General features: G+C 34.2%; 1 protein-coding gene across 3 annotated transcripts in view; it reads right to left on the reverse strand.

The window, feature by feature from the left end:
- The window catches only part of LOC150106270 (mini-chromosome maintenance complex-binding protein), a 219,422-nt gene that overhangs the window by 13,502 nt on the left and 188,095 nt on the right, over positions 1-17,825 (reverse strand). For all 3 annotated transcript variants that reach the window (XM_090392291.1, XM_090392292.1, XM_090392293.1), the window contains exon 11: positions 3,477-3,562. In XM_090392291.1, the coding sequence (XP_090248417.1) occupies positions 3,477-3,562 (86 nt within the window). The remainder of the gene's footprint in view (positions 1-3,476; positions 3,563-17,825) is intronic.

Consider the following 17,825-nt stretch of genomic DNA (forward strand, 5'->3'; position numbering starts at 1 on the left):
GCTTCAACTTGCCATCTCCTACCACTCCAAGATCCCTAGCCTCATCAGTTTCTTCAAGCATAATCCCACACCAATATAATACAACATTGGATATCTAATCATGCTGAAATGAATAACTTTACATTTACTGACATTGAACTGACATCCATTTTCACATGTGCACAATTCCAGTATATTCAAATCTTTCTGCAAGTACTGCATATCAGCTGCATTCCAGATTACCCTACCTATCTTTGCATCATTAGCAAATGGCTGTATGTCGCTTATCAAATCCTTCCCAATATCATTAATATATAGATTGAATAACAGTGGACCAAGCACTTTATTTTATTTATTCATATGGAGATTCCTCCCTTTTCTTCCCCATCCCTATTGGGGTGAGTTGAGCCCCTCCCCCTCATGGGGGTTAGGTATTTATCGATGTAGATCCATGTGTTCACGGGGCCAGTTTGCCTGCTTGTGGGACGAAAAACCCCAGATAAACTGGGGGACAAAACCCTGCTGTCCATGCCCAAGACCAGCTAACTTGGCTATGGCTGAGGAAGATCCTGACACTCCTCACATCGGCGACGGGAATCGAACCCAGGACACTCCTTTCCCAGGCATATGGTTGCGAAGCGCATAGCCACTAGGCTAACCGTGCGGATGACCAAGCACTGATCCTTGTAGTACACCACTAGTTACCCTAGAAAGGGGTAGTAGAAAGGGGTGAGTCATAAAATACGTTATGTGAGAGATTAAGTTATTAAGTAGAATTCATAGAAAAGGTTTGAAAGGGGATTAAGTCAGGCTAGCACAAGAAAAGCAAAGCTATCGCTTAGCGCCGATCCCCGGATTGAAACATTGAGAACGGGCTTGCCGATCAAATGACGTTTGGCGGGAAAACGCCACCCTAATTGGTCGATGATTAAAAAAACAAGTAGAAGGAGGAGAAAGGAAGTAAGAAATGGTGCTGTTAGGGGAGCAGCTATAAAAGGGTTGGTAACCCCCTGGAGAGGGCTTTTTTTGGATAGTCGCTTTTGGCCTTGGAGTTTGGTTTTGGTTCCGGTGGAGTTCATGGGGTTTTCCTGAGTGGCGACAGGGATGATATCTCCTCGTCACAACACGGAAACGAAAGTGAGCGGGATTTCGATTCCCGTTTTCCCGCGTAGGAAGCAAAGGAAAAATTGCCATAGAGTCCTAGAAAAGGAGGGATCTTCTTCGTTTCGACGCTAGTGATAACTACGCAAAGCAGAAAGCTGTAAAGAGATCGATGTCCTCGTTGCTGATAGTAGAGCAAATATATGTGTGTTAAAGTATTCCAGAGTTACGAGAAGTTATACCAAAGGTTCGTTTGGAAAAGAATAAAGGCCCATACGAAAAGCTCAAGAAAGGTACTGTAAATCATAACCTATGTTAGCTAGAAATTTGTCTGTGAAAAGTATCGTGATTCCAATATAGAACTGTTGAAGTTATACTAGGACTTTAGTATATGATAGAATGTGTTATGTGTAGATTGACTAGTGTTAAAGATTTGTGAATGATTAAGAGTCCTAAGGTATTTTTGCATGTCTAATATATTGCACAAGATATTTAAATGACATAATTGTGTGTTAGTGCAAACGGTATAACGGAATAGTGTGAATTAAGTAATTACGTATCCTAAGGATTGAATGCCTAATGTAATGTATAAAATAATTGAATTGTCACAAGTATGTGTTAGCAGTGAATAACTTGTTAATCTACTTCAGTATGAAAAATCAGATAGTGTGAATTGATCTAATTTGTTCACATCAGGTGAATTTATGAATTAATGTGCATGGCGGCATAATCACAAATAGCCATATTGCTTGTAATGATTTAATGTTAGTCTATAAGTATTTTAGTTTAGTATTTGAATTGTACCATGTTTAGAAACTTAATAAACCTTTTGTTCAATGATAAAAGAGTTGTCTGATATTGCTAATCCAATGCACGCTTAAAATCATCGTACCTAATCACGCGGGAAAATTTAATGTTGAGGAAAGAGATTAAGAGTCACGACTGCATTAATATTTAAATACTAAGAGATATATTCGAGATTGACTTTCTCCCTATTTATGACAACATAAATGGTGCAGTTGATAACCACTTGAAAATATTGTACTTAGTCAAGCGGAAAATTTAAGTTGAGAATCGAGTTAAGTGTCACGACTGCAATAGTTACACTTTCAGATATATTTGAGTTCTTTCTCCTTGTTTATGTATGTAATATCCTAAACTAAATATCCCAAAAGGCGCAGTATAAATACAAATATTAGGGGTACTACGGGGAGCAATAACTTAGATATTGGTATAAGTTTTGGTAAAATCTCGGGCATAAAGGTTAGAAGAATATAGATAAAAAGGAATTTGTAAGATTAGAGTAGAAATCGTAAATTGGGACACAACAATAGCTATTCCTAAATGTTCTTATATCAAAATCTGCTGCAAACATCTATTGCAAACCATAAACACTGAAAAAAATATTCTTCATAGAAAACTATTCATATTTGCAAAATAAATTTTGCATCCGTTTACACTGAACATTTCTTTTATTTTTATGTTTTCTCCTTTTTTTTTTTTTTTAAATTTCAGAAATATTTTGTGCAAACAAAAATAAAGATTATTTTAATTTCTGGGCAGTGAACAGTGCCAAATCCTTCTTTCGATGCAATCATCCATTACAATAAAATAAAAAATTTAAATCCCACCTTTTTAAGCATAAACAGTCAATTTATTTTAATATCAATCCTGCACCCAATCCACAAGGGAAGGAAGAATCTGCTTGCTCATTAACTTATTTATTGTATTAATAACAAATAAGAACTCCACCTTTCTACTTTTCCAAATATTTTTTGGAAAAGCAAAAAATTAAGCTGATAAACTATATTATTATAAATGAAAAAGCCTCTCGATGAACTAAGGACACAGAAATATACAGAATGAGGGGCATTCCATCTGGATTACTTAAGAATTGCAACTAACACTCTTAACTTGATGGTAAAATATAAACTGATAATAAAGACTAACATGATTCAATGCTATTCTTAGTATTGATTCGTAGAAGCCTAACTGAATGACTAGAGAAACATCACAGGAGGATGAAGCTAATAAAGATGGCAAAATATTAAATCATTATCACTAAGAATCTGAACTTAAAACTGTTATTTGAAAAACTGCATAACATCAAGTTATTTTGTGTCGGTGTGTGTGTGTGTGTGTTTAGTTTCTCTAACTAGATTAATGTTTAAGTGTCCATGAGGGAAACAAACAGTTAAAATACTGCTGAAACTACAGAGCTTACTCAAAATGCAAAATTGTATGTAATTAATAAACATTAATTCCAATTAACAATTAGTAGTTAAAATGTTAAATGTATTATTCTGCATCCTCCTGTCTCTTTCTTTCTTGTGTTATAAAACAACCTTTTCAATCACAAAAAAAGTACTAGTATGATATAAAAAAAATATGCATACCTTGCTAACACTAATAATAAATGTAGATGATCTGCTGTGACAGATGAATCTTGTTTTCTCATGTCCACAAAATCATCTTGTACAATCTAGAATAAAAAGAAATCACAATGTCATTCTTTAATTAGATTCCCAATTGATCCCACTGAGGAATTTGCAGTCTCTAGAAAGCCTCTGCTCATGAAAAGCTGTAAGTTAGGAGTCATTTCTCATAAAAATTTACATAACAATCACTGATTTATTTTATTTTCTCAACTGTAGTGCTAAATTGAATTTATGGCCATTATCAGGGAAGTTTCAGCTCTATCATAAAGAAAAATTCTCAATATTTTATTGGTGGGTATTTAAAAGAAGTGCAACTTTTTCACATTCTTTAATATTACAATGGTGGTTGGTCATAATGCAAGGATATACACTGCAGATTTGGATATAACATGGGTGGTGGAACTTTCCTTCATCCTGATTAACTACATAGTGGTATGTCAGCTACTACTGCTATGCTATTACATGTGTGAATCACAACATCTTGCCTAATGATATGAGTTGCCCTAGCCGAACCTAATAGGAAAAGCACGAATGTTAAAAGCGCCCATATATTGCCTTCTGTTGGTCCATTTTGAAAGGTTTCACTAGTCTGACAGCTGTATCAAACTCATTGGTTTTCGTCAGAGATAAGGCAAAAACTCTCAGTACTAAGAAACTTGAAGTGTCGGAGAGGTGTATTTTCCTAAGAGAAACCCTCGGTTGGTGTATAAAGTATTTACTAAAATAAAGAGCCAAAGGCTTCATTTCAATGATGCAAAATTATATAAATTAAGTGGATATTAAATCCAACATCATTTCAAAGCCAAAAATGTTTGCTTTTGCACCAAATATTTGTATATTGTTTTATTTACATTAAATTATTATAACTCTGTGTGTGTGTGTGTGTGTGTGCACGCATGCATACAGTAGAATCAGGTTAATTGGGCCACTGGTTTATTGGGACAGCCATTTATTTTGAACAAAAAGAACAAATTTGGAACAACATGCCATTTAATTGAATAGGAGACTAGAGCACCTGAGATTACCCCTCTAAGGTAATCACTTATAAATGGTTGGGTTTAAGGTTTATTGGTACAAGGAGAGTAAAGATCATACTATGCCAAACCACAGCTTGTAAATAACTCATTAGCTTTGTTCTCTAACTGTTGACATTTAATGAAGAAAAGTGGCATTGGACCTGATACCAAAATTGGAGATATTCAACTTGGCTCTGTTGCAAGAATTTTAATGTTTAAGGAAACTTAAATACATATTTCACTCTCAGTGAAATACTAGTTTGCATTTTTATATCTTTTTAACTATTAACATGAAACTTCGCATAATTGGGGTAGCCGTTTAATTAGACTAAAATGGTCTAGTCCCAATTAACCAGAATCTACTGTGTGTGTGTATGGTGTATATACCCACATATAGAGAGAATGAAAACTTTGCCAATACAGGAATGATCATATATACAGGATACTACAATAGTATTACATGAAAAGTTTACATTATTCACTTCCTATTGACAATGTTTTCCTCCAAATTAGTCTGTTACTTGTCTTCCTGACTCCAATTACCTGACATTACCTAACTCCAATATTACAAAATCTTACATTATATTATAGTCTTCTAAGGCAACTTCTAACTGCATCAATCTACCTGGATCCTGGGTAGACCATATCAAAACCCTTTCTAGTAACCTTTCATCTCCCACTCTGTTTAAGTAAACAGATCACCTGAGATTCAGGTAGCATGATCACTAAAACATTCAGGCCATTTAGGAATGTGCTAACTTTATTCATAATGCCAATTAATTCCTAGTATATTTATTTTTAACATGATTCTGCCATCTGCTATTTTTTTTCTCTCAGAATTCTAATATCTGTGGTTTCCAGTCTTTGATCAAATATTTTATTTCTAAACTAGCTCACAGATTCATAAGTCTGTTTGAACATATCCTGTACAGCTACTTTAGTGTCATGATTAATTTCTCTCTTATTTCATACAAATTTATTCAATTGACTCACTCCCATAACATCTTAGCTAATTCTGTTGTCTATTTCCATATTTAATTTGCCCTTCACTAAAATTATGCCTAAATAGCTGAAATGTTTTACATGTTCTAGAACAGGGGTTCCCAACCCTATGCCCGTGGGCACCATGGCGCCCGTCAACTAATTTGTGTGTGCCCGCCGCTGTTCAACCATGTGCTGTATAGTTTGAAATAATCACGCAACAATTCATGGGATGCTATATGACACATGACGAGTATTAAACGTACAATGTAAAGTACACGCGCATTCGAAGTTGTTCATTCCAGTTTAAGAACTGGAATATCATCATATTCTCCTAATTTATGAAGCACTGGCTAATGAAATGCAATGCCAAAGATCACACTAACTTACATATATATATATTTAAATTTTTATATAATGTAAACTTTTAAGTAAGCAAACATTTAATTATAATGTAAACTTTGTATGTATTCATTTAACAAAAGAATTCAAAAAATTTGCTTGAAAAAATAGATGGTGCCTGTCGCCCTATCGGTATTTTAGAATGTGCTCTAGGAAACAAAAAGGTTGGGAACCCCTGTTCTAGAGATTCTCATTCATAATACAGCTGATGTTTTTAATGTTCCTGACTACTTTCACAGGTTTTTTAATACCTTTCAGATGCCTCTGCATCTGAGAGGTGCCTTTTCACAAAGTTTATACAGCATGTTAGTGGCAAATTTTTTGGTAGAATTTTATTTGTAAAATTAGCATTTGTGATGAACTGTCTTAATGATATTGAAAATCTCAAATGCAATTTGAACTGATTTCAAGTTTTTTATATATATATATATATCCTTATTTGCTTTATATAAATAGTTTGCTTTCTGCACTCATTGACTGCATTATAACCAGTTGTTACTACATATTATAAGCAATCGAAATTTGAAAGAACATGTTAGAACAAATGTGATTTTAGTTATATGTTTGACACTAAAATAACACTGTTTTGCTTACAGCATCATGAGAGTAAGATGAGACATGTTTTTCATTATGAAGTCATCCCAGTTGTTTCTAATTACACTAATTGCTGCTAAACATAGCACACAGACTGTAAATCTCCCTGTACTATATTTAGTGATACAATGAAACTGCTTTGTTTTTCTTGCTTCTGAGTACAATGTCTTCTGGGGATGGAAATTTTTTTTATGCTATATGAATATTTTCATATTTCAGTCTTTGGAGAAAACAGACAGACATAGTGAATAAAAATTCATTTATTCGTGACTATAAATTAATTGTATGCATTATAAGTAGACTGCATCTATTGATCGACAAAATACTGCATATGTTCTGGTGACAAAAAAAAAAAAAAAAAAAATGAAAAGGTGGATAATTTCAATGATGATTGAAATCATTACTCTATGAAAACTTTATACTGATCATCAATGGATAAAAGAAAATTCTTAGTAATCCAAGCTAAATATTAAAAAAAACAGAAATAAATACACAAAACAAGCACAACAAATTGTGCAAGATGATTTGCTCCTCAATCAACCCACATGTATTCCTGCCACGACAAGATGAAATCAGTGATCAACAATTTGTCAAGCATTTCATCTTGTATAGTCTTGGTGTTTGCAAAAAAAAAAAAAAAAAAAAAAGAACTGATTTCAAAAGGTCAACTTGTAATGCTATCTAGAAGACTTACATTTTTTTTGTTTTTATTGATACTGTAGGATTCTTCAATATAGGCATACAAGTTCATGATCATCATGGCATTGCCTTTGTCTGCTTTAACTATTACTATGTTTTGGTTAAGTTTTAAATTCTATCTCCTATTTCTTCTTGGAGAGCTTGATATCTCCTTCAACTTGTGGTAATTTTTGATGAATTCCATGTTTGCCATTATCTGAGCATATGAGATTTTTTCCCAGTGCAGCTGTAAAATTAAATCCTTTACTTAAAAATTTGGTTTAATTGTCTATAATATGACAAGTTATGGATCGCCTATATGGGACTTCAGTTGCGAAGAATATTAAGTAGTAACTAAAAAAGATTAGCATGGGGGAAAAAATATGGCATTATGTATGATTCAATTGTTGTACATGTTGTGTGCACTAATTTGCATATCTAGCTGGTCATGTCTAGGAAACATTCAGATGGATTAATGCTAGGATTTATATTCAGATGTACAAGATCTAATTATATCTCCAGAGATTCCCAGATTTTTATTTCTAGTCTTGTCATAGCAGCATGTAAGATTTTGAGATAATTTCCAATATTTTCATTGGAATTCCCTCTATCGAGGCATTGTGTGGATTAATGACGACAGAGCTGTGGTCTCACAGTTCTGTATTCCAGGTCTCTAGCATACTCTTCAGAACATTGTTCAAAACATTTCTCTGAGTATTCCAAGTATGGAGCCTTGCAGTTAGACCATAGGCAATAAAGTACTGGATATTTCAGAGGAGTCTGTCTTAGTTTAATGAATTGAAGCAGTGACTGTAGTTTGATGAAAGGAGTAAACACACTGTTTTAATTCTTTTTTCTGTGTGTGCATACATAAGTGTTTGTATACACTGTTTTATTTATATACAGATTATTACAACAATTTCTTAATTATCTCACCTTCAAATAACTAAACCCTTGAGAGATTAACATATTATTATTATTATAGTACAACCACTGACATGGAGTCTGAAGATGCAACATGGGATTAACAATTCTCACAATACTTATATCTCTCCTTAAATCCACTCGCTAATAAAGTGTTGAAAGTTAATTTTTCACTTGGTTAGAGTATAATAAAATTAGTTTAATCCTTTATCCAAGTGTGAGCAAACAAAGTTTGCACCTGAAAGTATCTTCAGGACCTGAAGGTACTTGAACTGAAGGTACTCCTGAAGATACTTTCAGGCGCAAACTTTGTTTGCTCACACTTGGATAAAGGATTAAACTAATTTTATTATCGCTAATAAAGTATTCAACTATTACTTATCATTATCCAAGCAAAAATTCTAGTCTTCATGCCCTTGCAAACCACACACTTATATGACTTGTAAGGGGTAAGTTTTTCTCTCCCTTCCTTTCATGTAAGGGAAAATTTCTTTTGCATCAATCCTACAAAATCCTCCTATCTGTTTATCAAGTAAACTTTGTAACCTTTCTTCTTCAACAACTTAATGGACCATTTAGGTCTAATGCTGCTATCACTAGATTTTTCCATCTGTCTCTGTCATAAACTACACCTGGTGTAAAGAGTTCATCCAGCTGTCTTAAGTCTTTCATTACCAAATCCATCCATCCATCCATCATGTTTGGGGTCTCTTTCTGTAAATCTTTTCTTGTCAATTCTAGTTGTGAATATTGTTTGATTAAATGTCATCTGTTCTCCAAAAGTGACCAAACCACTCAATTCTCTTATTGTTAGAATGTTCAAATGATAGGATGTGGGGTCTTTGAAACATATTCCATATTTCTCACTATGTTTCATATAGTCCAATATTTTGATTGTAAGATGGTCCAAATTTTTTTTCTCAGTACTTTTCTTTCAGCTGTGATAAGTATTCTATTATCTCCCTTTGTTGTTGTTGTTAATCATGTTTCACAACCATATGTTAATGTTGGTCATAGATAGCTTAAACAGTTTTTTTCCCCCTTGATAATATGCTAGACTTCAGGAGTTGTAAATTCGCAAAATATCCACAACTGACTTTTTGCAATTTTCTCTCCTATTTCTTGATGCATATTTACAACCAGTTGGTCCTAGATAGTTAAAATTATCCACTTGCTCAAAGATGTAATTTTCAACAACCAAGCTGGATCAGTCTTGGCAGGTCCTTGAAATGAAAATATGGTCTTTTCATGGTTTATGACAAGATCCACAGGCATCCTTTCCTTGGTTAAATTAGATGCAGCTTGTATCACATCCTGATGAGCATCTCTCCAAGGATAACAATATTGGTTTAAGTCAACAGGATATTGTTCCCACTCATTTTCATTCATTGAGGTTTTAAATAACTTTTTTCAATGAAATATCAAACAGGATTGGTAAGGGCATCTCCTTGGTGGAGTCCAAATTTTATTTCAAAACTTCATAAATGTTCCTAAATGATACATACAGGGTGTTCGGGATAAATTTGACAGTTTCGTAAGGAAAAAGAAAATCTTCTTTGTATCTATTAAATTTAATGAATTGACAAAAAAACATTACAGGCAGAGTTAATTACAATACTATCAACAAGATTTACTCAAAATAACCACCATTAGCATCGATCACAGCTTCAATTCTGCTTCGGAACCTCGAACAAGCTGATGCTACAGTCTCCCTGGGAAGGGCCGCAAAAACTGTTTTAATTTTATCCATTAACTGGGCTTTTGTATTAATGGAAGTGCGATTGGTGTCTTTTTCAACTGCGCCCCATACAAAATAATCCATGGGGTTAAGGTCTGGGGAGTTTGGAGGCCAAACATTTGGACTGGTGAAGTCGTAGAAATTTTCAGACAACCATTTTTGACTTTTCCCAGAGGTGTGGCAAGGGGCCGAATCCTGCTGCCATACATACGGCCTACCATTGGCTACCCTTGTTATCCAGGGCTTGACTACAGTTAGCAACTCCACGAACAAAGCCCGAATTCCAATGCCAGGGTTCTTCAACACCTGTTCCTGCAGATTTGCGAGGAATTCTGCTGTACGAACGCAATCAGATCGTCTGCTAGGGATCTTTCTTCTTGCTACATCCTCGTAGTCACCATTGCAAGTCTCTAGTTCATGCCTGATTGTTTTTACTGTATTCAGGGAGCATTGGGCAGCAGTCGTAATATCCTTATTTTGATGGCGGGCACGAATCATCATGATACAAGTTATTCTCTTCCATGATTCAGGTGGGTTCCAGCTATCCATCCTTTCTGACATCTTGTATATGAATGAAGAAGGGTCCAAACTTTTAAATGAAGAGAAGTGTGTGTTAATACATGTAACTTACGGAAAAATATAATTAATTATAAATATGTCAAATTTATCCCGAACACCCTGTATCTTTAATTTTGTAACCCACAAACCTTAAGTCTAGCCTCACAAGAAGCATTCCACACAGCTATCACCATCTTGGTCATTAGCCTATGGATCTTTTCCACCACTTCCTCATTCTCAAGAAATCCAGGTGACCAAATAGGTGCAGAATACTAAACATGTGGCAATGTAGCTTATAAACAATAAATTCCCTATCACTATATGCCAATATGTTCTTCGACATCCAAATCATCCCTTGAACTTTTAATGTTCAATTGGCAGTATGTCCTCTGAAGTTCAATTTCCTGAGAGTCAACTTTCTATCATCACTTCACCTGCATTTCTAGCTTGATAAAGACCTGAAGTCCAGTTCCATTAACTTAATACATAGTTTGTAATCTTTTATCCCAAAGGGCCTTGCACCTTTTCCATTAAACTTACAACCAACCTTTGTCCATAATGTTAGTCTATTTAAATCATCCTTCAGGATCTCTACATTACATTTATTAACTATTACCATCTCCAGTTTATGTATCATTAACAACTGAATCTTCCCCCTCAAATCACTCCCTATATATATTAATGTACAAAGAGCAATGGCTGAAATACAGAGCCTTGGCATACTACTGATCACTAGCATTCCTTGGATTCTGTTTCACCATATACTACTCTTGGTTGTCTATCCACCTTCCACCTTCTTATGTGTTTCACTATCTTCTATTTATCCCCATTTGCTCTCAATAGTGTTCTGTGCAGCATCATTTCAAATGCCTTGCAAAGTCTAGAAATATCATGATAGAGCAATTTCTTTTATTCAATTCAACTAATACTCTATTCAAAACAGTGAGTAAATTATTCTTAGTAATTTAACCTCCCTACTGGCCTTGATGCATACATATATACATACATCAAAATGAGGATGAAGCATACGGCAGAGTTGGAGAAACATGAATAAGATGTGCTCGCATAACACCTTATCTCTACACTGTCCTCTACAGATAACGGGAAGATGAAAAGCATACTTGCTTTGCCCCTTTAAGCCAGTCCTTATAAGGATATATAAATATAGAGAATGCTCTTCTTTATTTTTGATTCAAGATCACTTGAGTTTTATCAACAATCGCTGGAAAATTAAATGTCGTCCACTTTTTTAGGTTTATTTAGTTAATAGAATTTCTATTCTACAGAGTGTGACATGTTCCTTTATTGATTATGAAAAAGTCTTTGACAAAATTAGTAGACAAAAATTGTTTAAAATATTAACCAGTTTAAATATACCAAACCAACTTTTACAATCCATTCAAGAAATATATACAGAAATAAAATAGCAGTTAAATTAGAACACATCTCAGAATGGAAAGATATATCAAGAGGAGTACGACAAGGATGTACCCTCTCACCTCTGCTTTTCAATATATATATATACATACACAGGTAACCCTCGCATAACGCGGATGTTAGGTTCCATAGAAATGCCGCGTTATACAAGACATAGATCACATAGAAAAAGTAGGGTTAGGTTCCGAAATCGTTTTTTTTTTTAATTATATAAACAACAATGACATATCCAACAAAAACAATATTTTTATTTAATTCAGGTAATTCATATAAGTTAAGAAAACATAAACTATGACATATACTTATAAAATTCTAAAAATTACAAATTGTACATAAATTTCATTGCACATAAAGCATAAATGTTTTAGACACAATAAAATAAAGCGCATATTTTAATCGTCATCACAGTCTTCAGAAATAACATTTCGTAGATGTTCTTTAAGTGGAAAGAGGTCGTCGCCACTTCAAATCTCTTGGACATCATTTATATAATTCTCATTGCATACTTCGGCTGGTTTAGTCATGAAGTCAGTAATAAGACTTTGCTTTCCACTATGTTGCAATTTTTTATTAAGTTCATAATATGGCACTAAACAAATATCCAATTGTCTCATGAATTTTCCCGAGCGCTCCATTGAGGGATCATTATCCGTAAAATAACTTCCTAACTTTCTTGCCAAGTCCAATCCTTCTGCTAATTTCTTTAAATCGAATTCTTTAACGGATTCATCACAATCAGAATCTTCGGCAGAACTTTGCCCACCATCTATTAATTGTACCAGTACCTCCTCTTTAAAATCTGTATCTCCATCAATTAATTCACTAATTTCGTTTTCAACCATATCGCAAAAGCCCTCTCCACCAAAAATGTGTGTGCCGTTTATTATACAACGTAGCTCGGCATCCACTGGAGGTACGAAATTTTGTTCCAGAATGGCTTCAAGCCATATTTTTTTCCAGCAAGCATTCAGCATAGAGGGTTGTAATTCCTTAATGGACAGAGAAATAATTTTTACACAATTCAATATTGAAAACTCTTTCCACGCTTGAGGCAGTGTCAGGTTTGGATTAGATTCCATTTTTTCCAAAATTAATTGAAATGTTCGCTGAATATATAATATGACTTAAATGTTGATATTATTCCTTGGTCGAGTGGTTGAATAAGTGAAGTAGTATTAGGTGGCAAAAAAGTTATTTTAATATTCGGATAGCTTAAATTTGTTGGGTGGCTTGGTGCGTTATCTAAAATTAGTAGAATTTTGAAGTCCATATTCTTTTTCTTTGTGTAACTTTCTACATCGGGTACAAAACACTTGAAAAACCAATTTTCAAGCATGCTAGCTGTAACCCATGCCTTTTTGTTGGCCCGCCAATAAACAGGTAGATGGGACTTGTCGAGCCCTTTCATTGCACGAGGATTTGCAGATCAGTTAATAAACATGGGTTTTGTCATGTAATCACCTGATGCATTACTACAAAACAGTAGAGTAATTCTATCTTTGGAAACTTTGAATCCATGAGCTGATCTTTCATTTTTCGAAATATAGGGGTGTTTTGGCATTTTTTTCCAATATAACCCAGATTCATCCACACTGAACATCTGGACTGCACTGTAACCACCTTCTTTAATGATTTTTAAAAGTTCTGCTGGGTATTTCCGGGCAGCTTCAACGTCTGCTGATGCTGATTCTCCCTGGATTTTAAGATTATACAAAGAAAACCACTTTTTAAAGTTTTAGAACTAACCCTTACTGGCAGAAAATCCATGCTGAGAGATTTCGTCTGAAGAATCTTGATCAAGTTCTTTTAAATGTTTATAAACTTTGAGAGCTTTTTGCTTAATAAGTGTCCATCCAAAGGAATTTTCTTTTGAGTGCAATCTTCTATCCAAATCATTAGAGATTTCTCCATTTTTTCTATTAGAATATCACAAGCACGAGCAACGCACTTTGCACTTACCATTGACCCAGCAATAACACTTTCTTGGATTTTATGTACATTTTGTTTGATTGTTCGAATTGTTGATTCATTTAAATTCAAAGTCCTTGCAACAACTCCTGGTTTTTCTCCAATTTTCAACCGATCCAAGATTTTAATTTTTTCTTCGAGAGAAATGAATTTCCTCTTCAATGTTGATTTTTTCCCTTTCGTTGCAGTTTTAGTGGCCATTACAATAAAAATAAACTTTTACATTAAAAAAAAGCATTATATATGTATGTAACTCACCAGAAAATAAACTGCTCTGCTTGAGAATAACACACTTATGCTTTTAAATGCACTTTCCTGGCAGAAAACGAAGACAATTTTCAACAATAAACACTTTATACAGTAAACCCTAGATGGCGAACTTATGGCACTCGTGCCAGAGGTGGCATGTCTGAGAATTTTGCTGGCACGTCAACGATTTACAGGCGATATCCTTTTATACGCTTATAAATTTTTCAAGTTTTTTTTAAATTGTTACAATACATACAAACTGAATTTTGTTTTACACAAGACATCAGCTATAAAGGCATTTTGGTGCGGTATTAATAAAAGATCGCGCGACCCAAAGACAAAAGCAACCGACAAGTGTTGAGTTGAAATGTTAATTCTCTTCAATCGAATTCCATAACATCTGAAACTGTCATAACAACATTCACTATTAGTTTTAACACATTCACAACAGGGTGTCATTTATTGTTCTGATGGAACTTCTCATTACTGACTTGCTCAACTCACACAAACGTTTCAACCCTTGGTTGAATTTTATGGCTTCTTGTTTGCGTTTGAGGTGGCAGACGAACTCACACATTCATTATATGGCATGTTTCAATTCTTGGTAGTCTTTTATTTTAAGTTAGCCTTTGTGATCTGTCATAATAACATCAAGAATTTCAAATGTAATAAAAAACACTTATTTCCTAATTGAAAAATTGGACAATGGTTTTTAGTTAGATACTGTGTTTCAGTGCAACATATGGTTTTGCTTAAGTCTATACAGCGTAGTTTCTGTGAGAGGGGAGATGTGATTTATTAGTTAGCGCCATTTTTATTCTGTCTCTAATTGCACTATTTGTTGAGAATGACACAGACTGCAAAAGCCCTCTGTTCAGTACCTTATTCAGTGATACAATAAAACTAAATTTGATACTTATAACTACATGCGCGATACGGGCAGACACAAATTTAACGAAGATAAAATTTGATTTTTAAGTCCCGCGGTGAAAAATATGAAAAAAAAATTTTTTAAATAAAGGGCTACTAGAAATTGTAGATCACGTTATATCGAAACCGCATTGTATAAGTACCGCGTTATACGAGGGTTACCTGTATGTATATATATATATATATATATATACATACAGGGCTCTGACCCCTGGCGCTCTGACTCTGACAGGGGGTTCTGACCCCTGGTGCCCAACCCCCCCCATGTTCTAGACTGGTAGGCAAGTTCACACACACACACACACACACACACACACACACACACACACACACACACACACACACACACACACACAAATGATAAAGATCAACAGATGACTGAAAACGAAATATCTCACTACAGAATTGCCAAAGTATGCAACTGTCACATTCGCTACTACGTGGTTGTTATGGAATGTTACAGAATTTTTAGAAAATTTAGGTATATCCAAAACGAAATATCTCACTACAGAATTGCCAAAGTATGCAACTGTCACATTCACTACTACGTGGCTGTTATGGAATGTTACGGAATTCTTAGAAAATTTAGGTATATCCAACTCGAATTTTGAAGACTTGAAAAGGGGTTCCCACCCACCCAGGGCACCTACGGCGACCAAACCTCTGAGTTCCGGACTGGTATGCCGGTTCTCATTGAATCTGATGACTTGAATTTTGAAAACTCGAAGGGGTTTTCGAAATTCGAAACACACTGGTGAGATCTTTCTGAGCAATAAATATAAAATGTTATATTCAGGCAATAACAATTTCACGGAAAACAAGGAGTAGCCATAGTATTCAACACAAAATACGAGGCTAATCTTCTTGAATGGCAGGCAGTTCAAGTAGAGTGATGTGGGCAAATATCAGAATGGTGAACGGAGAACCTGTGGAACAAGTAAAACATTTCAGCTACTTAGGCATGATTTTTAGTGAAGATGGTAAATTAAATATGGAAATAGACAACAGAATCAACAAAGCTGGTATGGTAGGAAGTCAAATGAATAAATTCATATGGAATAAGAGAGAAATTAGTCAGAACACTAAATTAGCTGTATACAAGACAGTGTTCAAACCAGTTTTAATTTATAGATCTGAGAGGTGGATCAGAAGTAAAACACTTGACCAAAGACTGGAGACCGCAGATATGAGAGTCCTAAGAAAGATTAGAGGCATGAACAGATGGCATCAATGGCAATATCATATTAAAAACGAGGATATTAGGAAAGAACTTGACATTGTCAGCACCATACCACCTGAAATCAGCAGAGCTAATTTCAGGTGGTATGGTTACATAAACAAACTGGGCGAGGAAAGATTAGCAAAACAAGTGTTATCTGCCAGGTTGGCAGGAAAACGACCCAGAGGAAGGCCAAGAAAGAAGTGGATTGATACGGTACAAAGTGCCTTAGAGGATAGAAATATAAGATCTGATAATGTTGGAATCTTAATAAGTAACAGACTGATTTGGAGGAAAATTGTAGATAGGAAGTTAGTAATGATGTAAATTTTTCATGTAGTACTACCATATCCTGTACACCCCTTGAGGGTACATGTCAGGAAATCAATGATGATGAAATAATTTCAGCAAACAGCTGAGCAACTGATTGATATTGCAATTGATTTGTTCTTGTCTTGTTCCAACAACATTATTGCCTTATTTCTTTTGTGAATCTCAATATCATTAAGCACTGGACATTATAGGAATGATCATCCTACAAAAAATATCTGGTGCAATTTTAAGTTAAAAGCAAATGTGATCTAGTTTATTCTAAAATATCACCATATATAAATTTTTGATATAAAATTTTAAAAAAATTAAAAAGTTTGACAATCAGAAGGAATGCAATAAAATTGGTAATGGAAGTTAACATTATTTGTTGTTAAACATAATACCAGAAAAATTAATTTCTAAAACTGAGAGGATCCATATAATGGTATTTTGCAAGGAAAGAAAACAAAAATCATATTTATTTTAATAAATGTTATTTGAAGGCACTGTTATTTATAAATATTTAACATAATAAGTTTCAATGCAAGTATTTGAAAATAGTACAAAAATAATTTCCATTACTGTTATAACGAAATAATGAAAAATAACAAAAGAATATAAATTGTCTTGTTCTATTGCACTGATTTGAAGAATAAAATACAGCAAAATAAATATAAAAACAGAGGAAACTCACGTAAAAAATAAATAAATACTGTAAAATTTTCACCTAAGTGTTGTAGGCATCTTCAGTACAGGATCAGAGACTGGCAAATAAACGATATACAATTATATATAGACAATTCTAAAAAACACCACCTAAGTAGCTAATGAAACGGAGTAAAACCAGTTTTAAAATAGCTTGGTATCTTTAACATATATTATACCCAAGGTAAAAAACTCTCTACATCTATCTCTTATCCTGAGATTTTTTTTATTTAATAAGGTCAAAGCACCTTTTGGTAACTTGTTTTGGAAAAATACTTATAAGCTCTGTATTACTTAACCTTAGTATTTCTAAGCCTGGCTCCAACTGATAAGACCTCAATAAAGGTCGAAACCGGTCTGGGTAGTGGCCCCTTGCCTTCAATGCATGGCATCATACATCTCCTCAAGGAGATGGGCTTTGCACTAAGGGTAAACTTGACTTATTTGTCTGTTTGCTTACTTGGGAAACGGAGTAAAACCAGGTTTAAAATAGCTTGGTATCTTTAACATATATATATATATGTGTATGTGTGTGTGTGTGCTTTGTTTTTTTCCTCTTTTCAAATTAGGAAATTATTGACCACATTTTGTTATCT

The sequence above is a fragment of the Typopeltis vanoorti genome, chromosome 5 (assembly GCF_054136105.1).
Source record: "Typopeltis vanoorti isolate ZY-2024b chromosome 5, IOZ_Tvanoo_1.0, whole genome shotgun sequence".
Taxonomy (NCBI): Eukaryota; Metazoa; Arthropoda; class Arachnida; order Uropygi; family Thelyphonidae; genus Typopeltis; species Typopeltis vanoorti.